Source organism: Perca fluviatilis, chromosome 16 (assembly GCF_010015445.1).
Source record: "Perca fluviatilis chromosome 16, GENO_Pfluv_1.0, whole genome shotgun sequence".
NCBI lineage: Eukaryota > Metazoa > Chordata > Actinopteri > Perciformes > Percidae > Perca > Perca fluviatilis.
This window is the reverse complement of record NC_053127.1, coordinates 16,152,236-16,177,158: the sequence shown is the minus strand read 5'-3', so window position 1 is coordinate 16,177,158 and position 24,923 is coordinate 16,152,236. Positions and strand designations below refer to the sequence as shown.

The 24,923-nt window shown below is 39.9% G+C and overlaps 1 protein-coding gene across 1 annotated transcript; it reads left to right on the top strand.

The window, feature by feature from the left end:
* Window positions 1-491: 491 nt before the first annotated feature.
* LOC120575704 (glutaredoxin domain-containing cysteine-rich protein 2) lies at window positions 492-24,379 on the top strand. Its single transcript, XM_039826534.1, has 6 exons — window positions 492-600; window positions 15,408-15,560; window positions 15,939-16,122; window positions 17,898-18,007; window positions 20,392-20,619; window positions 23,719-24,379. Exons 1-6 carry the CDS (start codon window positions 595-597, stop codon window positions 23,890-23,892), a joined length of 855 nt encoding a protein of 284 aa, XP_039682468.1. The 5' UTR covers window positions 492-594; the 3' UTR covers window positions 23,893-24,379.
* Window positions 24,380-24,923: the final 544 nt, after the last annotated feature.

Genomic DNA, 24,923 nt, shown 5'->3' with positions numbered 1-24,923 from the left:
TGGCTCCATGTTTTGCAAACCAAACTGCTAGTGTGTTTGTTTTTACTTCAGTAACCACATTTTCATTGTTATTCATAAAATTGAATGTCAGTCCTTGCTGTGATTGATCCCCTCTCCACAGTGGTGCTTTGTCAGATATGTGATAATATTTAACCATTTCAAACTAAATCTCCCTAAAATGTATTAAGTCAATACCACCCAAGTTGGATTTAAATGACAGGCCTACCAGCCTTCAAGTCCACCTGTTTTGGGTCATTTTTCTCTTCAGCCACATCTGTCCTCCCCAATGCTCATGCATTTCCTTGCCATCATTGCCATTCTTCTTCCATCCAGCAGGTGCCCTCGGACTTTTACACCTATCACGGTGGCTGACTACATCCAGCTACTTCCTACTCTCACACTTGTTTCCACTTTCCCTCATCAGCCCTGCAGTACATATACCAGACCCTTTTGCTTCATGCCTTGCTTTTGAGCTGTATGTACCAGGAGGTTTCTGTACCTGAACCTAACTGGAATCTTTATCTGTCTGCACCTTTTTATGCCCTGGTTCCTGTTTGTCTGTGGACTCTAACTTCTGTTTGGACTTTTCTCCCCATGCCAGTAAGCTCACTTACCTCTATTTTTGTCAATAAAACTATTTACATCCCAAAAAACACAAATTTGGATGTTTAAAGTGTTCTACATACAGTAAAAATGAAAGTGGGCTGTATCTTCTGTTTCGGTCTGACCACAGCACCGCTTCTACATTGCATACAATGTTCTCCCTGGTCAAGCAAAAGGGGAAGCTTCACCTACAGTAGCATCATACAGCTATATCCGCAAACATGCATCTTCCGTAACTTGCAGAAGAGGTGTACGTGTAATGTAGATTGCGGTCATAGACGTTATTGTGAATCTGATCAAGTTTGGTTGTAGTGTCTGCCCAGCCTCCCTAATTGTTCAAACAGATGGCCTGACTCTCATCAGAGATTATAGCTCATCTTTGTCTTGCTCTTCCTCTTTCTGATCCTCCTCCTCTTACTGTACTTACACTCCTCCTGCCTCTCTCTCTTATGTTGGCCAAACAGAATAGCTCACCTGTGGCCCTTTCATTGCTAAAGCTTTGATTGCTAATTCAACAATTGTGCAACATGTGTTTGCCTATCGGATGAGTCAGAGTGGCTAGTAGGAAATTTAAGTTTAAATTGTGTGTAGTGTTTTGAAAAAAGCGTGGTTTAGAACTGCAATCTTAGTGTAAAGCAGGAAATGTGCTTGTATTTTAGCAGAATTGATTTAGAAGTATGGTACATGAGTTACAGGTTGTGGTCATTGTGTCAAAAAATGATGTTACTCTCGTATAATGATGACATATTGTTGTCTAATAGCACACCGCTTGAAACAGTATTTCAAATTTCATGTCGAATTCCAAATTTGTCAGAACAAGAACTATGCATCTGGTTTTCGAGATAAGTCAGAAGTTATGTTACAACCTTCTCCTGTACTTAAAATGGGTTATATACTTTGTCTACAGTAGTTTTCTGTCAAAAACTGTAGAGGAGTGTATTAAGTGAAGTGCTTTCTGGTCATGGTACTACTATAACTGCAGACAAGCATCCACTTTAAATTATATTGAAAATCAAGTAAGACTGCTGCTTTTTTTTGGACTATTTACAACATGAAGCAAATGTTGTCTGGCACGCACCACGTGCCCTGCCAGTCTTCTGTTTAGCTGAAAATTGTTGGCCTGTAATTGACAGGAACAATACATTCTGATTAAGACATTGATGCAAATAAAAATATCTGGTAAAGGTGATATTTGACGGCTGCAATAATCAGAATATTGCCTCAGTCTGATTAGAGTGCATGTCCACCTAGTTTCAGAGACAGAAATCTCATCAATGGAAAAGGTAACTGTCAAACCCTGTAGATTATTATAATTTGTTTTATGAAAACTGATCTGATTTAAACTTTTTAAGGTCCTCAGGACAAATATTTCTCTCTTGGTCCATCCTCCATCTCTTTCTGCCTCATTTTCTAACCATCCTTACCTTCATTTCTCTCCCACTCTGCCGCTTCTCCTCCCTCGCTACGTGTTCTGTCACTATGACTTTGTGTCATACTTGATCTGTGCTCGGTAATCATGCAGACAACCATGTGTAATTAAAGCTACTTGTGTGGGAGAGGGGTTGGTGCAATACTCAGTCTGGGCCCAGGAAGCCCCAGCTTTATAAGGGAATCAAACAGGAGGAGATCAGAAATGCAGGTCAAAGTGGGGGAGGTGTGGAGAGGAAAATAAATGAGAGACAACATCATCCGGCATGGTGTTCAATGAGTGTGTTCAGCTCTGCTCTGTCAAAATGTATCAGTGGACTGGAAAGATGATTACATTACATGTCATTTAGCTGACGCTTTCTTCCAAAGCGACTTACAATTGCTATATATGTCAGAGGTCGCATGCCTCTGGAGCAACTAGGGGCTAAGTGTCTTGCTCAGGGACACATTGGTTGATGTATCACAGTGGGAATTGAACCCAGATCTCCCACACCAAAGGCATGTGTCATATCCACTGCGCCATCACCAACCATGATAAATAGTAGCTTTTGCTACAGTGTGTACAATGTATTTAAACTAAAGCTATAGTGCGTAGTTTCTGCCATCCCCATGAGGAATTCTAAGTAATGACAACAAAACTGTCGGCGCGTCCAAGTTACAAGCCTTCCATGACCCCCCTCCTTAGTTACGCACTAAAGCTTTAAGAGAGGAGCAGGTGGCAGTTCCAACTTACATCCTAAGTAGCCCAGGCCTAAAAAAAAAAAGAAATTCTTATAGGTAATATCAAGCTTATCATTATTTGCTGGTAGAAGCCAGTGTTTGTTTATGTTGTTTTCAAAATACTGTTTTTCACGTTGTAAATTCAAGTCTGATGTTTTATGCCAAACTTGCAAACTGTTTTGGTATTTCTCACTCCTCTGTCTTGTATTTTTCCATTTCCTGCCAATGCGCCTTGATGGAAAAGCATCAACATCTTAGCACTGCTGATACAAACGCAGGTCCATCACTCTCTTCCACAGAGTTTATAGTTGTGTGGTGGTATCTCTTGACAGGCTAAGTGGATCGAATGTGCAAGCAGACAACAGAGCCAAGCAAGAGTTGGTAAACTGCTTTTTGTTTTGCACAAAAGAATTAGCTACACGAACAGGGAAAAGGACACACACACACACACACACACACACACACACACACACACACACACACACACACACACACACACACACACACACACACACACACACACACACACACACACACACCAAAAGACATAGTTGGACGGGGAGTATAAAAAATAGCAAACTGCTTGCCTCACTGCTTTGTTGCTCTTCTAACCAGTCAAGCATGGTGGTTCAGAGGCTTACCAGCTCCAGCAATGTTTCTCTCTCTCTCTCTCTCTCTCTCTCTCTCTCTCTCTCTCTCTCTCTCTCTCTCTCTCTCTCTCTCTCTGTCTCTCTGTCCTTCTTATTCAATGTGTCAAGGATTGAGAAATGTCAAATACATATGTAACCGGGGCGCATCAGTATTAACGTGTCTTCAGGGGAGGGGCAAGGTCCGGTTATCATCAATTCACAGATCAAAACACTACAAAATAAGAGCATGCAAAAAAAACACCGTCCACAGCAATACAACAGACAAATCACGAGTACAGTATAAGTAAATAATTATGAGCAACGCAAAACACAGTTAAAATATGCAAACACAAAATATATAAAATAACCTTTTCACTTTACCTGCTCACACATAGTTTTCATTAATTGACATAACATATATTCTATCCATGGTGTTGCATCCTGCACTTTGTGTGTACGTGTATTTTTGTATTGTTCTGTATTTTGGGTTGAGGATGATAAAGGTGAAGTAAGATTTCCCAAAGAGGTTGAGACTGAAACAACCTGCAACGATAAGATCCAGCTGCCTCTGCTATAATACATATGAGGTGATGCCTGTTATTTTGTCATTTCCCTGGCATAATCCCATTGTGCATGCTCGTGTTATTATAAATGCACAGTGGTAGCTCTCAGAAGGTCATCGGTGGATTTGTTTGGCTATAATAACCAATGAGATGTAAACAGCTGATGGGAAGAAAAATATTCAGACAATATTTCCTTCTCATGCATTGGAATTGCTTTAAATGTAGCAAAGAAAAATACATTATCAAATACAAGAAATGTGTCCCCCACACACGCGTCTTTTTTAATCTAACGTTTTCTTTCAAATAAAAATAATGAAATGGAACTGAGTGAAAAGTGATCTGAAGCGGGGTCCTGCAGAGAGAGCACGATCAGTTCTCCCTACGATGAATAATACAGATCTATGACAGGTAGAAGCGCTGCATCAGATTGAATACACTGAGCGCTGAGCCCCAGCCACAGGCTGCCATCTACCCCATTATTAGACCAATTATAATGCTGGATAGGAAAGGGGACAAGAAAGATTGGGAAAGACGGCAAGAGTAAAAATCAAACGTGAAACCTCCGGGAATTCATTTGCAAAACTTTGCAGACTTATTGTGGTAGGTAATCTAAGGCAATAGAGTTCAGGATCTGCAAAATGTGTCAAGAGTTCATTATTTAAGTTAATGAATTTCTGGCATTCATTGTGTAACACTTCCCCTGACATGGATCTCTTCATCAGGAGCCAGTTGCGCAGCTGTTCGTTGAAAATTAACCTTTCTTGTCTTTTGTGCAAAATGTCCTCTTTTTGTTTCCCAATTTCCCAATAAGGAATAATGATTGCGGTGCCTAAAAGGTATTTTACTGTGAAATATGTACAAATGCAGATATCTCTTCTGGTATTTCAATCTATGCATTTGGAGGTGCTGGACATCCGTTCTAATCCTGGGCTTTCTGTGGGCCGCCATTGTGTTTTTATTGGATTAAGGATTGGCTGTTTACTTGATTTTAGAGTAAACTCCCTCTTCCTGAGTGACATCTGCCTCTGCTGTTTCTCTCTTTGCAAAGCAGCCAGACCCTCTTGAAATAAGGGCCTCTACTAAAAGCCAAGAAAAACCATTAGATGGAGAGCATTTGGATGCCTCAATTTCCTCTTCTCCTTTAGTTATTTTTGGAAACAAAACTCTGGTATCCAAAACTCTGGTATCCAGTACAGCACAAAACAAAAAAGAACACCCTGACATTCAATTTAAAAGAAAAAAAAAAAAAGCTTCACCTCACCAAACTTGACCTTGCCCACTCATTTCCTTCCATCCTGTAAACATGTTGAGACTTGTGTGCAGATCAATTAGCTCAGTTTGCTGTATGGATCGATATAGTTAGTTAGCGCATAGTTATCAGCCAAAAAATTATCAGCCCACTCAGATTTTTCACAAATCTGCTATGGTATTCCTCCTTTTATACAGCTGATCGGAGTTATTTTCACATTCAATGGCTAGCCTTTTCAGCCAAGTAATCTGATTGGACAAAGAAACATTTTGGGCATGCTTTTATTCCCAACTTGTGTTTGTACCACCGGTAAATGTTGTCAACCTGTACAATTGATATCAAATATTAGTCTTAGATACAGGATAAACTGCCGAGATCAATTATGAACATACCTGTTGTGTGTTGTGTTTTGTGCTCCCTGATACATTTGAAGTGCATCCTCAAGAAGAGCATCCTGAGTAAAGCTGTTGTTTCAACAAATGGTCCATTTCCCATGAATTTAAAAATGTTTTAAACTATAAAATCCAATATATTTAATAATACTCTGAGTGACACATAGTACACTGAGTCTTGCAAGGAATGTCCTCTGCACTGATCATTTTAATCAAACAATATTTAAATGGATTTTTGGTTTTGACTAAATTCACTGCCTGATTAAATTTGAACTATCTAAGTAGTTTAAGGGTCACGTCAATTCAGAGAGATTTCACTGCACATTTGCATCGCTTCCAGGTTCAACAATGATGGCTTATGAATGTGTCTCTGATATCCTTTTATTATGCTAATAAGACAGGTTTGCCTGTCTCAGGTTTGCCTAACATATTTTGACATGACAACTGCCGAGAGGTTTGGAATAGAAAGATATAAAAAGATCTATCATTCGGATAGAACAACTCCCTTCTTTCTAACCCTAAGCCTGCAAATTGAGCGTTTCATTCCACAAACTGCACATGGAGTTTGCTTAGTTGTCATGGAGATGGTTCAGTCTTCGTCACGTGACCTAAATAATTCAAATTCATTCAGTGTCTTGTCCAGGGCAAACTATTTCACTGATGTAATGGTCCCCACAGCTGTCGCATGGGATGTCATACCCATCTGCAGCTTTCCTCTCTGGGGAGTCCTGCATGTTGCCTGTAGGGTGTAGCAGCAGAGATGTTGTTGATTCCTGACTATTAGGACTCAGGCTGGACATTCTGACAGCCCAGCCATGTAATGCTTACCCACTGGCATGCTTTTGCTGAGGTTGGAGTGGGTTTCTCGTTAACAGTTCTATGTACCCAGTGGTGCTGAGTGCACCTTTTTCTCTCTGTCCTCCTCTTCACGAGTAAGAGCTGCTCTGTGTGTGGGGGCTCCTCACCCCTGAGCTTTACCGTTGTAATTTGGTGGTGAGTTACAATTAGGATCAGGTCTAGTGGGTTTTCTCAATCTTCTTTATCCTCCTGCCAGCTTTCATATGAACACTGGTGTCTAATTTCTTTCTTCCTTTCCACTTGATGTTATTGTTGGGTGAAGCTGTTCATACTGGAGCAGTGCAGTTTGGTGACAGTGTTGTCCACATATCAGTTCCTGGTGTCAGGTGGGGTAGGACCCGTTGTGAGAGCAATCTGTTTAAAGTGACCCGCACACAAATTAGCTACAATGACCCCACTTTTCCTTTAGTTTGCTTTTAAAAAATACCCAAATGAGCATTTTAGTTTTTTTTTTTTTTTTTTGCCATGCTAGTGGCATGAGTGCACTTGGCACACCTCTGACGCACTGGGCAGGACTGCGATCTGCGTCGCACCGCACAGTTCAAGAGAAATGGTACCCTTAGTCTTATTTCAATCTTTATCTTAACTTCTGTTCTTAAAGCTACAGTGTGTAGTTTCTGTCTACCCCATGAGGAATTCTAAGTAATGACAACAAAACTGTTGGCGTGTCCACAAGATACAAGCCTTCTGTGATCGCCCACACCCCTCCTCCACGCAGTTGCTAGTAGCCAAGGAGAACATGACAGACTCTCCAGAAGAGGTAATTATCTTCGCTCGATTTTCTGCGCGTGAAAGTTGCCGGATGACACCATTTTCTTAACATAGCCATACTGAGAAATACAGAGAGAGTTTTGTGAAGCTGAAAGTCTTAATTAGCTTTGTATCGACTCATTTGGCAATGGCTTGAATTTAACAGATGTTCATAATTATAACAAAGTTACGCACTAAAGCTTTAACTTGTTTTTGGAAAAAAAAAACTCAAAAGCAGAATCGTGTTTGTTAGCACCACCTCTTGGCCAACATGAATTTATGTTTTAGATAATGTAACTACAGTCACTTCACAAGCCCTTTAAAGATGGGCCAAATGGGCCTTGCACCAAAATCATACTTCTAAAGCATAGTATCCTGCCATTTCCCTGCCATGATTCCCCTGCTGCTGTTCTCATTTTGGCTGGTATAGCAGTTGGTAGAAACAGTCATGCATCATTTTTTGAGAGGGATGTTTTTTCTGAAGGTGAAATTCGAGTAGGAGGGGAGAGGTCATAGGTGGAAGCCTGTGTAGCATCCCATCCGCAAGTGGCTACATGTGCTTAAGGATTCATGAGAACTGAACACCCATCTCCACCACCATACAGCGAATTAAAATAAGAGTGAAAATCTGTCCCAGTGAAATATTAAATATTAACTTGACTGTGACTTACAACATCTATCATTTGATAGAAATTGTAATTAAGATAATGAAGTTTAAATGCATTAGTAGTTCTATTTAAAACATTGCTGCTGTGGAACAGACTTTTTTTAATGACAGTCTAATCTAATGTGTTGAAGGTTTCTGCTTTATCATCATTTAAGTCCCTTTGTAAACTTGGGCAACTTATGCTGTGTCAGCGTTTAAAAAAAACAACCTAATTACTACTTAATTAAGCTGGATGTTTTTTTTTATGGTGTGGTGAGGTGATATTTTACCTGATTTATTCCTGAACAGGTACTGTAACATTTCCAAATCAAACCACTTCAAATCTCAATCATCATTTTGTGGTGAAAAAAAGTTAGTGTATAGTGTCAAAAATGTTTAGGAAGTGGGAAGTTTTTAAGCTTGACATGTTGGATCCTTTTAGTAATCAAGGCTACTTGTGACTGCATTATTGCAGATTCTTTTGGAATAAACATCTGTTTAAATTTCAAGTGACAAAACCCTCTAGCGAAGGAAGAAATTATGAGTGCAAAAGAGGAAGTGGGTGACGTTCTAGAGTGATTCAGTCTGCGGGTGCATCCAAAATCTCATACTCTGCACCACATACTCAATATGGATACTATCATTCAGCGTACTTTTGTGTGAATAAACAGTAGTGTGTATCTTTTCGGACACACTAAGCTGTGATTTTCAACATCACTTCCTGAGAGCCTCCTTGCCGTTGAAGACGTAACCATGGTAACCCCTGCCATCCTCCACTATAGCAGCATTGCCAGATTGACCGTGCGTTCATGGACATCATCGGAAAAACGTTTTTGAGAGTGAAAACGTCACCGTTCACATAACGTCCTGTGGGAATCAGAGGTGGGAAACTCGGGCTGGATTTTGCTAACCGAGTTCCCCAGTTGGTGACGCGTTGTTGACAACTGACGATTGATAGAGGCGACTTTGGTTCACTGAACATATTTCAATGATAATAAACTGTTTATTGTGGACAAATGCCTCTGCCAAGAAACTTGCACAGACATGACATGTTTTAAATTATTCATAAATAGGCCCATGTATAAAAAAAACAACACATTATCCGTTTCTTTTCCCGTTCGTTGTCCTGCAGATAACACAAAAAAAACATGCTGTTTGGATGCTCGCATAAGAAAACAGAAAATCTTCTGTTATTGTGGCCTCCATGTTTTCACACACCTGATGCTCGAGGCTACGGCCAACCGTTGGTGACAGTCATGCAAAAAGTTGTTATGCCAAACGCCAATATAACAGAAGAAGAAGCCAGTCGGAAAAACAACGTAACCAGGGGGGCGGTGCCTGTTATTCCGAGGTGGCATGAATGCAGCAAATGCTTCAATTACGGAAAGAGGAAATAACTAGACCAACAGTCCTTTAAATATGTAGAAATGTAAATTAGAGGGTTATTGACGTTACAGAGCTCCTCGGTTTCTGTCCGTTTGTCTGTTATGAACGTCGTCGTTACTACCGCATTGCATTGTGGGATATTTATGCCAGCGTAGTGTCCAGTATTGCATACTGTATATATTTAATATTTTAACGGAAACTGTATGCAGTTCGTGTACTATTGGTTTCATACTACTAAGGGTTCGGGCCTAAAAAATCTCACATCCTGCTTTAGCCTACTAAATGGCATGTTAGTATGGAATTTCGGATGCAACCTGCATATGGAAGGATGGCTCAACAAAACATCAGACCTTAACATGGGAGACAGCTGTTTGTTTTTTGTGTCGATCTGACAGTCTACCTTAGTGTTTATTATTGTAACCAGGGCAACAGAGGTCTTTTAACCCTAACTATAGATCATAAAACAGATTTATTTTTCAACAGTGATTTGTAATGATTTTGGAATGCACAGACAAATGATATTGTCTTGCTATATATTCTATATGTTGTTCTAGAGGACATGGACAAACTCCTATTAATATACTTTTTTTTTATTTTTAAGATTTTAGTACAGCTATCTCATTGTTTAGCTCTTACAGCGTCTTATATTATAATCTATCAAAAGCTTTTAAACTTGGGCCCTGTCCATGAAGATCATATGGATAATTATAGTTAATTCGCTGAATAGCTGTAACAGAGGTAATAAAACTATAGTGAGAAAGACATTGGTGAATTAGATGAACAGCAGCCCTAATATATTGTCTGAGCTGCTGATCGTTTCTCTTATTTTGTCTGTAACCTTTAGAGAAGATGTGACATTAGTGCCTTCAGATATGGTTTATAACAAATATGGTCTTTCCCATTCATCTGTAGCTTAAACACTTCCCTCTTACCTCTCCTTGGTTCCCGCTCATAGTCCCATCCCTCTCTCTCCCTACACCTTAGTCTCCCCCTCTCTTTCTTTCATATTCCTCCTCCACTCCGGTTATCCCCTTTTAAAAACCCTTTTGTCTCAGAACTGTGGCCTCCAAACGAAAAAACAAAAATGTTAGTTTTGTCAGCTCCCTGAGAGTCAAAGTACAATCTGAGTTTTGGTGCCGAAATGGGCAGAGAAAAAGAGAGATGGTGTAGAATAATAGTGGTTTCCATTTTAAATGGCAAAACACCAGGTGATCATTACCTCCTCACCAAAGTCTGCTGACCTGAGGGTGCAGTCAATCGTTAGAAACTCCTTGTATGACACGGAGTAATTCCACCTTTCCCCAAACATCTGGGTCCCATGTGCCTGCAGGATAATGGCCGCTATGGAGAAATTTAAACCAGTGTTTCTGACTGATCTCTGTTCCGTTGTTGCCTGAAAAGGTGCTGCTGATATGGATGTCAGTTAATACAATTCCCCTTGGGAGGATAGTGTAGACTACAGTTAGCCGTTACTTTAGCAACAAGTAATTTTAGCCTGAACGTTATCTGTCCAAAACTCATTAAATCACTTCGGTACTGCATTCGCTGTCATCAAACTGGTCTTATAACTTTTATGACATCTTAATGACAGGTCCAAATTGTTGCCCTTTTACTTGAGGTCAAGGAAAAATATTCATGATACAATTATAATGGTCTCATGACAGCCAATGTAAAAACCAACCACTTGATAACAGTTTAATGTAATGTTAACAAATAAAGCTAAATAGTTTCTTAAAATTTTGATAATTAGGCCAGCCATGACATATTTATGGTTATGTTGTCTAGGTTAATGTCAAGTTGTCATTACAAAGACATCAACAGGTTATATTGTCTTGCTTAATGTCAGGTTGTGATAACACAGATTGTTGTTTTTGTTAATGTCAAGTCATCATAACACAAACCTCTCGAACAATGCTAACTTTGCATTAACCCTCCTGTTGTCCTTGGGTCAAATTTGACCCGTCTTCAAAAAGTTTCTATATCAGAAATTTGGGTTTCTTTCAACCAAATTGTCAAAAGAAAAAACGTGGATGGTTCCGTACAACACTCTTCACAAGTAAATTAAATGATCAGCTCACTACTTTCATAGAATTTGGGTGTTTTAGTCAATTTTATAGCATTTAAAAAAAAAACAAATTATAAAAGAACGTCCGATAAAGCGCAGAAAAAATCGACAAAAACATCAGAAAAAGTGACCAAAAAATTGGAAAAGTGACTAAAACGTCAAAACATTTCCAAAACATCGGTAAAAAGCGACAAAGGTGTCAAAAAAGACGACCAAAGAATTGAACAAAGTTAAATATTTTTACACAGAAAAGCAAAGTTGCACGGTCGACGGGAAGACAACACAGGGGTTCAAAGTGTCATAATTTACCGAATGACACTTAATGACAACAGCCATGAACATTCAAAAAGACACTTTCATATTAATGACAGGTGTCATGTCATAGTTATGATGGTGTCATTTCAGTCTTATGCACACCCCTTCAAATAAAGTTTTACCAAACGATTTAGAGAGGAGAAGCCTGCACTCCTCATGCTCCTACCTGGTTCGTGGATACAGCATAAGAGAGTTTCGATTATAATTTACTCATCCACAACAGTTAGCATGTAGGGTTTGATTCAGGCCACCTGGGGAATATATTTCTATTTAGGTTTAAATGTGCAGCTCAATGAGGCTTGTCTTTGCACACTTGGGTCCAAATGCATTATCAACCAGCATGGTGAAAACCAAAACTATTATTGCTCAGTTTCGATCTGTACCATCAGAGCGCTGAAAATGGATTAGATGGAGATCTATAGCGAGCAGAGAGCATGTACTGTACCTGAGCAATGGAGCTCATATTGCGTATTGTATTTAGGGAGGATAATGGGGATGATGAACTGTTAATGTGAAGAGACAGACTTACAGTGGCAATCATTTAAACCGAAAGCAGCCAGAATCCTGACACATTAAACGATTCCTTCACTGTGATGCACCCAAAACAATTTCTCGCTTGAGTGACCATACTTGCTTGTTCTGCAATCTGATTAAGCTGACTCTCGGTCAGGGAAGAGACGAGAGGGGGTCTCTGTCTTATCACAGTTCTCTCTCTCTCTCTCTCTCTCTCTCTCTCTAAACCATCCGTTCACTCTCAGCTTAATAACAGTCATCTGTAAGGATAATTGTAAGATTGATCTTGAGATGCATGGGACTAATGGCATCCATTTGTTCGATTCGTGTTTGTTCTATAAAATACCCCCTTGAAGATGCACAAAAGGTTGCCACTGCCAGCAGTTTCAAAGTACAGTATAGATAATAACACTTTCCAAACCTCTTTATATTGAATAACGAAAATGCTGTATGTATGCATTTATGGATTGCGCATTGCATACATATTCACACAGGCACTCACAAACAAAAAAACAGACAAACACACAAACACACACACACGCACACACCAAGGTCCAACACATGATGCCAGGATGTGACCTGACATTGACTCAGGAGAAAGTGATGAAGACTTTAGTGCTCATGTGATTGAAATCTTAAATTAGTCTCCGAACTGGTGATAGAATTATGCCTAGAAGGATGCTGACAGCATGAATCATACCCTATTAGGTTTTATTAGAGTCAGATAGGAAAATTCTGGAAATGACATAAAGCAAAATCAGAGATGTAAGCAATACTTTTATATGATGGGAATATTAAATAAGAAAAATCAAAGGCCTGTGATTAGACTAGTATTGCTTTATTTGGAATATAGATAACCAATCTTAACAACTATTTGGCACTTGTGGGCCATTTTGTAAAATTCTGGTTTTCCTCCTTTATACATACTTTCAATTCAGGGAGCTGCTCAGTAAAACAGCATTTAAAGATCATAAAATTGGGAGAGTGATTTACTCCTGATTCCATAATGTGTTTAACATAAAGACTCCACAACATGGGTCATTTGACTGTAATGTACAAGTTGTGAGTCCAAATTAATAATTCTATGAATGTCGAGCTCACTGATAAAGTAAACTACTTTTAATTACAGAAAGTATAATAAACAGATGTCTGGTCATGCTGATAGTTCTTATGTTTAATCCACTGACCAGCATTTAGTATTTCAGTACTATATTTTATGTTACCAAAAAAAGAAGGGGATTCTGTATCGTGCTACTTATAGTCCAGTCATTTTAAGCCAAAGTGGGGGTCAACCTAGGACAAAATTGCAACAGAAGCAAACTCAACTGATTTTGTATCCTCAATATGTCCTGAGTAAGGGAAAAAAGCCCCAAAGAATCCCATTAGGAGAAAGTTTAGAAAAAGACCCAAATATAGCCTATTCATATGCCTATTCATTCGTTTTCTCACGTGAATAGGGTAAAAATGTTTAACCTTTAGATATCACATGAAAATTACTGAGTTGATTACTTACATTAAGACAAACTAAAAATGTATTACAAGTTTTTTTGAAATTTTTTGGTAACATGAGCAACTACTGTAAGTCAACACATCCCCCCAGACTCTCAAAGCCAGTGTTACGTTAACTAAATAAAACTGTAAAGTTACATGATCAACAATAAACCTGTAACCGCTTTGCAGCCGGCGTTAATGATTAACCTGGTGGCAGACAGCAGGATGTAAATGATTACGTAACATTAAATCCCACCAAAAAATTTGATAGACAAACAAACAAATGCTCATTCATCTTTTCATAAAATCTAGCGAACGACCGTCAGAGTCCTTCCTACGTCGTAGCTTAAGCAAGAAGCAAGCGAACGTTAGATGGCCAATGCTGAGCTAAACCTGTTTGCTAACTTATCAGGGTGCATTTTCAGGTGCCTGATAAAATGAGATGTGCTTGAGCCAGAATCCTTTTATCTTGATACCAAATATTTAGCATTCAGCGATTCTTTGGGCCTCATTGTCTGGAGTTTTTGAAGCCAAAGCTTCTAATGAATGGCACTGCCAGTGTGGTCGACATGTTTGTTTGTTCTCTCTCACGTGTGGCCGCGTGCAGCAGATAGATACGTTATCTGTTACGTGTTACGTAGGTAGATTAGGGGTTACGCAGGGAGGAAAATAACATTCAGCTCATCAGGTGTTTCCTAAAAATAAAGATTGCTCACAAGTCCTGCGTCTTGAGGTTGAGTCTGAAGTCTTTTGAGGACGAGTCTCAAGTCAAGTCTCAAGTCACTTTTTGCAACTCGAGTCCCCATCTCTGGTCTTTACTGTGTCTAACGCATGCCCTTTGTATTAGTCACACTAGTAGTGGGTAATTAAAGTTAAATACAAAATAAGGATACGTAATTTACCACATAATTGAAGCCATTATACTAGACAGGAAAACACTTAGCACATGGTGATTTAGTTAAAACCCTAATTGTATGACTCATCATTTCAAGTCCTTAAACTGTAGCATTATGAGTGGGGAGGCGGAGGGGGGGGGGTTATTGTATACTTTCAAGGATTTACTTCAATTGAAATAATTTTCTGTAAATAATTTTAAATTTGTAGTACATGAAATAGCTGTGTGAAAACCCAATTTTTTTTAATGTTTGACCTGAGATCTATACTGTAACAGAGACTTATGTAGACTAGACTTTCAAAGAGACTGACTCAAACCTCACTGAGTCATGAAATAAGAGTATAAATCATGGACGTTTTAGTGCAAAGAAGCACACTAAAAGTAAGGTGTTATGTCAGTAATCATAGATATATTTTTGATAAAGGTAAAGGTTTTCAGTATGACAGCAACAGACATCAAATGTCATGGTTACTTTTAAACACTGATGGACTCGGTGCCAGTCCAATGACAGGCAGTCCTACAACTACTGTATCTAACAACTCCCACACACACTCAGCCTCACTCTCTTTCTTCCCCTTACACACACAAACACACAATACTCCACACAGGCTTCAACTACCTTCTATTCTGGTCATCATAATTATTTGATGACGCAGCTTCTGGTTTCGCAACCACCCTTTTGTACACAGGATCTAGCTTTGAATAATTTAGCACGGGGAGCTAAAAAGGTGGTCCTTTAAAACAGCAGGTACATTCAAACTTAGGAGGCAGGACACACGGAGAGAGCTTCATCTCATCTAGTCATCCACCCACTCCTTACACGCAGCTCTTCAGTCAGGCTCTTCAATCAAGCTGTATATCAATCCATTCTTTCATCCAAACATACATTCTTTTATCTCACCAGGCACCACAGTGTCTAGCTGATGTCAACTCACCTCAGGTAAGGAGCTTTCTTGGATGGGGTGACAGTCTCTCGGCGCCCCCTTCTCAATCAGCCACCATGGAGGAATTCCAGAGAAAACTGAATCAACACTATGAAGGCACCAAGCCCAGAAAGGTGAGTTATTTACAGAACCACTTTCTTACAAATTCATGGCTTTTTGAAGTAAGTAAAAAGTGTTGAGCAAAAGACGTATTGAGGTCATTGCCAAGCATTCTTTTTAAATGATTTGTATGCAGTTGCTTTAATACCAGTGGCATGCTATAGCATAGCTGAAGCTGGTGTGCTTGAAGATAGTTCTCAGGTTCTAATTGCATCTGATGTCAAACTGAATGAAGCAGGACGTTAGATTGCATGTATGAGATGCTGCAAATGTTTGTATGCAGCCCTCTTGTCTTATCAAACATCATTTTGAATACCCAAGAATCTTCTTTTTTCTGCTAACAAGCTATGAAAATGGAGTAAAAACATGTCACCTTCAACTCCAAACCACAGGTGAGGTTCAAGCTGGCGTCATCCTACAGCGGTCGGGTATTGAAGCATGTGTATGAGGACGGTCAGGAGCTGGACAGTCCAGAGGAGAAATACCCTCACAGCTTCGTTCACCGCAAGATCCCTCCCAGCCACCTGGAGGTAGAGCAGCTCTGTGGGTTTGAGGATGCTCATGGGGACCAACCGGGTGGGTTTTTATGATTCTGTAACACACTACCACTGTGTATTACTTTATATGCACTGAGGTTTGTTTGTGTGGGCTGGAGGCCAACAATATTTTCATATTACATTTGTATATGGTACTCCAGCCTATATTTTAGAGTGGTTTCTTTGAAATTGTTTTGGCATGTTTTTGCTTTCATAGTAATATAATGGCTGTGCAGGATTGAGCCTCTGTTGTACAGTGTGTAGAACTGCCAAACATTTCAAACACTAAGAGTTGCAGCAATGTTTTTGATGATGATGACGATGATGATGGGGAACATCTCAAGGCTACACAATTACAGGCCCAATAGCCCATATGTGCCCAGACAATACTGTGATCGGTGTGGCATGTTCTTTACAGTATATATTTTTTCCAGTCATTTTTTTTTTTTTTGATGGAGAAGTAGAACATGCTGAGCTGAAACCATCACGTTATCAACATATTGTCTCTGCTTTGATGATGCAGTTCACAATCTATTGCTAAAATAAAATATGGCTGATTTCTAAGAGCAAATGGTATTACAGTCCACTATTTTGGCAGGCAAGAAATTATATTTGGAATAGGATGAAACGCTGAAATACTTTGCAATTGTTAGTATGCTTATGATATTGTATACATTTCTACTGTAGTGAATGCATTATCAGAATTAGTGTGAAGTGTGCAGTTCGTAGAATAGTCTGACATTTTGGGGAAATGCGTAAATGTGCTTTTTTGCAGGGAGTTCGATGAGAATTGATACCACACTCATATCTGTACGGTAAAAATGAAGCAACAGCAAGCAGCCGCTTCACTTAGCTTAGCACAAAGACTGGAAACGGGGGGAAACAGCTAGCCTAGTTTTGTCCAAAGGTAACAAAGTCAGCCTACTAACACTTCTAAAGCTCACCAATTAACATCTGTACAGAAACTGAAGTGTAAAAAGTACATTTAGCCCTCTGACAGGGGGTTATGTGTCAAACAATTTCTTCTTCCGTAACTTCCTGTAGTCTGCGTTGGATGCCCGGCGACTGGACACGGAAATTTAAGTCTGCTCGTTTAAAAATGTTTTAATAAATTAGTTGTTTGTTGTTTCAAATTCATGTTTCTAGTGAGAATGAACTACTTTCTCCAAAAAAACAGTAGTGTAAGTAGAATGTTAAGGAATTTTGAAAAAGCTAACCTGGGTGGTCACTGGTCACAGTTAGCCAGGTACCAGTCTTGCAATGCCAGACCCAGTGCTGCGGAGTAAGGTCTGGCTCCTCCACACATACACTGAAAGATAGGAGGAAAAAAACGAGTTGTTTGCATTTCTTTAAAACAATCACAATCGTTTTGGCCAGTGCTAAACTCTGGACTCAGTGACGGAGGCTCTGTATATATAGAAGTTAACTGTTTACACAATACAGTAACGTGAGCTATTTAAATTAGCTGATTCCCTGAAAGAACCAAGCAGGCCTGCCTTGTTGCGCGATCCAAATCTTCTTCAAAACCTGCCATTTTCAGCTTTTAGCTTGCTAGCTCAAAGTTTGTTGTTGTTCCCCGAAACTAACCGAGTTTTGCAAGGTGAGGCACATCTGGCAGAACATCCGGCGATTAGCCGGTAAATGAACTGTTGTTGATCCAGACAAGTCAGATACAGACTGGTACCTTATGATTGGTCATTGTAGGCTGTTGTCTCAGAGTTAACCAAGACTTTAAAATGTGTAAGACATATGCGCTGTTTCTGGATGAAACAAGTTCTCACTGTATCCTGACAACATGTTTTGTTCTGTACCCAGGTGTCTATCCTCCAACAGGGCTCATTGCCCAGAGAATAAACGTGTACAGAGGAATGGGAAGCTACAAGCCTGCTGCAGGCCAGACTGAGGAAGCAGAGGGAGATGCCAAAGTAAGCCATGCTGCTCACTGTTATTGATTTTATATATTTTGATCTTCAACAAGATCAGCTAAGATTAGATTTTGCACTAGTAGTGTCAGTTTGGGCTGTCTAAATGTCAAGTACTGACAGTTTTTCTTGTCTTAATTCATTCTCCAGTGCAGTTTAAATTAACTGGAATTGAAAATGTTTAGATTTTGCTGAATGTTAATTTAAATGTCCATCATGGCAACAATTTGCTATCTTAAAAAAAACACAGTTTGGTAATAGAGAGTGTTAAGTAGCACCAGAAACATTGTCATCTCAACATATGTACTTGTTTATGGATGTGATATGTAGAATTATTTTCTGCTATTTCAAACAACACCTACAGTACAGTTAACACCTTAAAATTATGATTAAGTGTTTATGACACCCTTTGAATGAATAGTTACTAATTTTGGAGCATGATCACTATGCAGCATATCTTTGGATATACTTACATAAAGGGAATTATATTAAGAAAGTATCACAGCTCCTTGGACATTTTGTTATCTATTTTTTTAAACCCCACAGAGCACAGAGAAGTCTACATAGGCTGAAAAGCAAACTGACACACCAAAATAAACACATACACAATTACCAGCCAAGTCATTTAATGATGAATTCATACATCTTTAGAACAGAACAAGCAATCAAGACTTAAAATAGAAAATGAGAAGAATCCTTGGGTAATTAAAGCACCAACTGCATGCTGTTCTGTAAAAATTGTACAACAATTAAAGTGGAACAAATAATATACAAAACAGCTACAACATTGCTCATCTGAAAGGAAAAACCACAGTTACCGAGCTGCTGTGGCGGTGGCTTCATTAGTGCAGCAGGCTGAGAGGGAGGTCAGCCACATCGCCTGCTGGCTTTAGTGTCCGTTTCATTCTTTTATCCTCCAAACAAAGGCACGCTTGGCCCTGGTGACCAAGGCCTGTATTTACCACATTTATCAGTTTAAAACCGCAATTTGGATTTAGTTTATTCTTTTTAGGGCATTATTGAAAGGATGACACAGTGGTCCTGAAGGAGCTGCTGTAACCACGATGAAAGTACAGGTTTTAGGGATAGTCGCACACTCGTCACCACGATACAAAAATGCGACCTACTGTCTCAGATCATTTGGAAAAGTTCCCAAATGCTATGGCCAAAAAATGAGTTGGTAAAGTCATAAATGCCAGGGATTAGCGAATGAATCACTAAGTCATTGGCAATCAATAATGCAGTCCTGCCGATATGTAGTTAAAAGCTGATACGTTTTCCCATAAACATGAATTTTTCTGATTCACTTTCCCCATAGACAATGTTAATTGACTTAATGTTGGAGCACTTCTACAGCATGGATCGGCATGAAACGCTTCCAGTTAAATCATTAGTGTAAGAGGTAAACAAACTGTGATTAAAAAGTATCTGGTTCATAGAAAGTTAAAGGTACAAGCCTGTGTACATAAAAACTGTAGAAGTTAACTACAACTCTAATGCAAGGTGCATTTTGGCAAGAAACCTCCAATAAAAAATTATGTTATGTTTTGGCTCAATTTTGGAATTATTTAGCAACTATGTCGCCGGTTTTGCGTTCTGAAATGTGCTTTGTTTCGCACCTTTGACCGGCTTCTTCTCCATGGAAACGGCAGCTTAGGCTCATCGATGATCTATTGTAGTATTTTGAGCTGTCCATCATGCCAAAATGATATCATTACATAAACCTATAGGGTCATTACATTATCCAGTAGACTCCTGTTTCTATGTCAAGTAACATTGAGGATGCTGTAGAAACATTTTAAATGGTAATACAGAATAAGGAAACTAGTGGCTCCCCGCACTTCACAACTTTATAGTCATCACCTTCTGCATCCTTCAAGGAAAATGTACACCTTATACTCTTACCAGTGATATACGTTTCATCTCTGGACCAACTTGGTTGTTTTGTTCCCATGCACAACTAAATGTAGATTACATAGATCCAGTTAAATGCAATGAATGTTTTGCTAGTATTCAAGATCAAGTCTTTCCCTCCAGGCTCTACTGTAGATAGTCATACAGTAGGAAATCTCTGTTTTAAAAAAAGGAAGTATTGTATTTTCCAATTTCTCCACCACCAGAAGCCAGAACACAGCTACAAAGTATGTTGTGTTTTACACAAGGGGCGTGACTCTTCAGCTGCATTCAACTAGAGAACCTCTTCTCACCCACACATAAAGCCCACAGCTAAATGTGGGCACGCTCTCTCAGTTGCAGGAATGGAATCTGGGCATTGTGGGAAACATCTAACACAAATTTGGCTAATTAAAATGCTTAATTTTAGGATGCACCAGCTGTTGTTAATATTAATTTACGTAGGATTATCTGACACGTGCTGTTTTCTTCAGTCTTCAGTGTTGGACTTTGGTAAGATAATCATCTACACCAGCAATCTGCGAATCATCAGAGCACCACCAAGGAAGCCTGAAGCGTTGCGGCACCACACAGTGCCCCCTGTGGACTTGGATGGATACCCAAAAGCCAGGGAGAGGGGGAACAGGAGGAGGGCTAAAGCTCTTTGTACACAGGATGGGGAAGAGAAGGCGGAGAAACATATTAGCGATACAGAGACCAAGGTAATGATCCTTGGCCAAATTATTCTCTCTAGTATGGTGCGATTTTTAACACCTTGCTCCTATTTCTTGGTATTCTCGGTCTCAGTCTATGCCACCATATTCTCCCCTTCCTTCCCGCTCTCTCTATCTCTGCATATGTCTACAGCTATCTGCTTTCTTCACTTTATCTGTGCTTTTAAGACCGTAACTGCAGGATTGTCTTTGCAGCCATATTGTTGCAATTTGAAGAGACTGTTCTCCCCCAAAAAATGCCCACATAAATTGTTTATTCAAGCAGCAATTTGACTCATATTTATGTTCATAGTGGTGGCGTCCTCTATTGCCATAGTAATTATGACAGGAGCAAAGCAGGAAGTAAGGTGACAAAGTATAGTATGAGGTGGCTCATGAGTCAAACAGACTTTTTACTTTACAGAACAAACGAAAAAAAAACTGAACTATGTCACGTTAAGTAACGTAACTGATGTACTGATTTTAACCAAGCGGTGTGTGCCAAAAACGGCAGTTCATCATGTGGCCACTGGAGGCTGGCTCCAAAAGGCCCAATTTTACCGTTTAGAGCCTGGTACAAAAAAATGGTTTTGGTCTCCTTTCATAACTCCTCATTTAAATTATGTCCAGACTTAAAGATCCCATGGCATGAAAATGTCACTTTATGAGGTTTTTTAACATTAATATGCGTTCCCCCAGCCTGCCTATGGTCCCCAAGTGGCTAGAAATGGCGATAGGTGTAAACCGAGCCCTGGGTATCCTGCTCTGCCTTTGAGAAAATGAAAGCTCAGATGGGCCGATCTGGAATCAAGGTTAGCAAGGTTCTCTGCTTTGCCCGCTCAGAGAATTTGGCCCGCCCATGAGAGAGAGACATCATGGCTTTCAAATGAGCAAAGTGGCAGTTGGTCAAGGCCACACCTCCACCTTGCCCCATCCCTCTCTCCTCCTCAATAGCTACAGACACAGAAATGGCACATACTAAGGAAAGCTCATTGTGGGACTGGCTCTAGTGGCTGTAATTCTGCATCAAGGCTGAATTTCGGGAAAGAGACTTCAGATACAGTATTAGGGGACCGCTAAGGTCTATATAAAAGCATCCAAAGAGCACCATGTCATGGGACCTTTAAAGTTCTGCATAATTACGGGCGTTCCACTTTGAGTGACAGGTGGCTGCCATCACAGGAGGCGAGCATAGACTGTCGGTTTCATTGGGCCCGCCTCAGTTCCATTCCCGCTCCACCTCTTTTGCCCTTTTGGATTAGCCGTTAGCCAACATCAGGCACTGCCAAACCACAATCTTTTTCTAAACTTAACTACATAGTTTTGTTGCCTAAATGTTGCAAAAAAACATTGAAATGTTAATGACGTGTTTAAAACCACGACTGTTACATTCTCTGGTTTAGTTATGGGGATGCAAAACACTCCTGTGGGTGGTATTTCCTGCCACCACTAAGAACACTACTTCATAAAACGCTTCTATGGGTCGTATTAGGGGGTAGGAATAAACAACCTATATCGTTTTATGGTTTGGGGGACTTCTTGAATTTGAAACTGTTCACAGATTGGGGTTTATTCTCGTCCTACAATCTCCTCTGTTTCCTTGTAACTGCCACCTCATTTCCCTGCTTCTCTTTTCTTTTGCTATTGCCCCCTCCCGCTGCAACAACTGCCACCCCATTGTCCTAGTATTATCTGTCAACTGTGAACGCATATTGATGAGTCCACAGTTTTACTCTGCCCTTGCAGCATTTGCTTGCCACTTGCCAGCCCGCAAGGATACCCAGCTCGCTATTATCCCCTCCCGCTCACTTCCTTGGCTGATTACTACTCTCTTCCCCTCACTCCCTCCATTCTTTTCTCACCTTTCTCGTTATTTTCTCATTTTCTCTGCCTCTAGATGAAAAAAAGTTCATTCTCAGCTTTTTCTCCCATTATTTGGCAATCTCACTCCTCTTTGTTACTTTCTTTACTTTATCATTTTTGCCTTTGTTGCTCAAACTCCAAAGTAGTTAATGTTTCACTGTTTTTGTTTCTTTATTTCTACAGACTTAGATTCATACATAGTGGGAGCAATTTTGCAACTGTTTACCCAGTCTGGACTTAGATTTCATAACCACTAATCTTCACAATGAAATGCGTGACTATATCATTAAACCCTACTTGCAGCGTAGGTTTAGATGTACTGAAACTCTACACTAAGTCAAACCATTAATCATTAAAAGAAAAAGCTTGTGTGCAGTGAAATGTTGTGATGGTTGAACACTTTCACCTGCTGTTTGTGGTGCATTTCAGTCAATGGTGGGCCAATGGTTACGGATTACCTGATTAAAGGTGTAACCAGTAGTCTTAAAGGAGCTGTACTTGATATTCAGAGCATTTTGTTTGTGGCCCTTAAATTCTTAAATACACTTCTCTAGTGGTTTACGACATCCATTAGTGTGTAAAGATTTACATCTTCTGTTTGTATCCACCCCTTGTGTCATCAATAATCTACAGGCAGCTGCTTGTTGTTATAAATTGAGTTGTAATGACCAGCTGGCTGTATAAATGGCAGGCTGGCTGTACATTATCCCGCAACACGGTTATTTACCAAAGGCGTTAATTATAAATATTAAAGTGCTCATTTTATGCTGTTTGGCTTTATCCTTTTCCTTTATTGTGTTATATATCTTTTTTGTGCATGTTATAGGTTTACAAATTGAAAAAGCCCAAAGTCCAGCCCAAAGGGACTTACCATCTCCAACAGAAAACTCTGTTCACAAACTGCTCCAAACAGCTCTATTGTAGTCCAGCCTTTACTTCCGTGACGAACGTGCATCACTTTGTAACACACGTTATAATGCCCGCTTAGCTGCTAGCGTGGCACGCCCTCATACTCTGCTTCTGACTGGCTAGTAGTCCTTACCTAGCTACTGCGCATTTGCGTTCCCAACAAAGATGGAACTCTGTAGATTAAACGGAGAACTTTTCAGTTCAATCTCTATCCATCTGTTGTTGTCTTTCTCACCCATTCCAACCTCTTCCTCCTTTTCTTACCCTGTGCCTAACCTTACAGTTGCTCTTTTTCACCTCCTCTTCTCCCCTCTAATGTGTTTATTCTGTCTCCAGGAGGCCAACAGCTGCCAGCATTGTGGAGGTTCGGGCTGCGCTCCCTGCTCTCTGTGTCACGGTAGCAAGCTGTCCATGCTGGCGAACCGCTTCAATGAGTCCATCAGTGATCTGCGTTGCCAAGCCTGCTACCCCCATGGTCTGGAGAAGTGCCAGTCCTGTTCCAGCAAATAGCGCTGTTTGGCTGACACCCATGTCTGAGAGAGAGAGAGAGAGAGAGAGAGAGAGAGAGAGAGAGAGAGAGAGAGAGAGAGAGAGAGAGAGAGAGAGAGATGGGTTTTAGCACAATTGTCTCAGCGGCAATATTGCTCTAATCCAAAGTGTTCTTGGTGGGGTGTTTCGAAGCACTACTAGGAAACATAAGCCATCATTGGAAAGGGGAATTATGAATTGTGCAGCTGGCACAAAATCATAAAATACAATTACTGTGTGCAGTGAACATGGCTTGCGATAACACAAACACATAATCACCTCATTGTTGTCACATTATTTTGCATCTGCACCCTTCTTCCTGATAAAACCGGGTTCCACAACAGTTATCAGTTTAATTAAAATGATGCAAACATGTTTGCTTTGTATTTCATATACTGGAAAGGCTGCCCTGTTCCTATCTCCTCTCTCTATTCACCAGGGAGAATAAAACCTTTTATATCCCACATGATTTACTGTATAAGGGTAACTGATGCCTTCTTTTTCTTTCAAAAATGGGGGAAAAAGCGACTGGGAGATAAATGTTTGAGATGGAAGGAGAGAATATGAACTGAGGTGAGAGTGAGTAAGTCATGGGAGACAGTTGCATGGTAACAACATTAATCTAATTTGATCAATGATTAAAGTGCACAACCAAACAATGCTGAAATGCACTCCTGCTTAAGGATGGTAATAGGATGACACAGAATGTGTTCATAGCATTTTGCATTTAAGCTACTGTAATTAGTGAGTAAAGATGCAAAAACACAAAAAGCCACATTTTAAGTAAAACATATTGACTTTGGGTGGAGTATTACTTTAAGATGAGATAGAGATAAGAAAAGGAAAACAGTCAAAGGAACACGCTGACTTATTGGGACTTTAGCTTATTCACTGTATCCCCCAGAGTTAGATAAGTCCATACATACCCTTCTCATCTCCGTGCGTGTCGTAACTCTGTCTGGCACACCCACCGCTAGCCTAGATTAGCACAGATCCTGAAGGTAACCGGCTCC

Coding starts and splice junctions, on each gene's coding strand:
- LOC120575704 (XM_039826534.1), top strand. Junction 18,008..20,391: donor AAGCAGAGGGAGATGCCAAA/GTAAGCCATGCT, acceptor TGTTTTCTTCAG/TCTTCAGTGTTGGACTTTGG. Junction 20,620..23,718: donor TTAGCGATACAGAGACCAAG/GTAATGATCCTT, acceptor TTCTGTCTCCAG/GAGGCCAACAGCTGCCAGCA.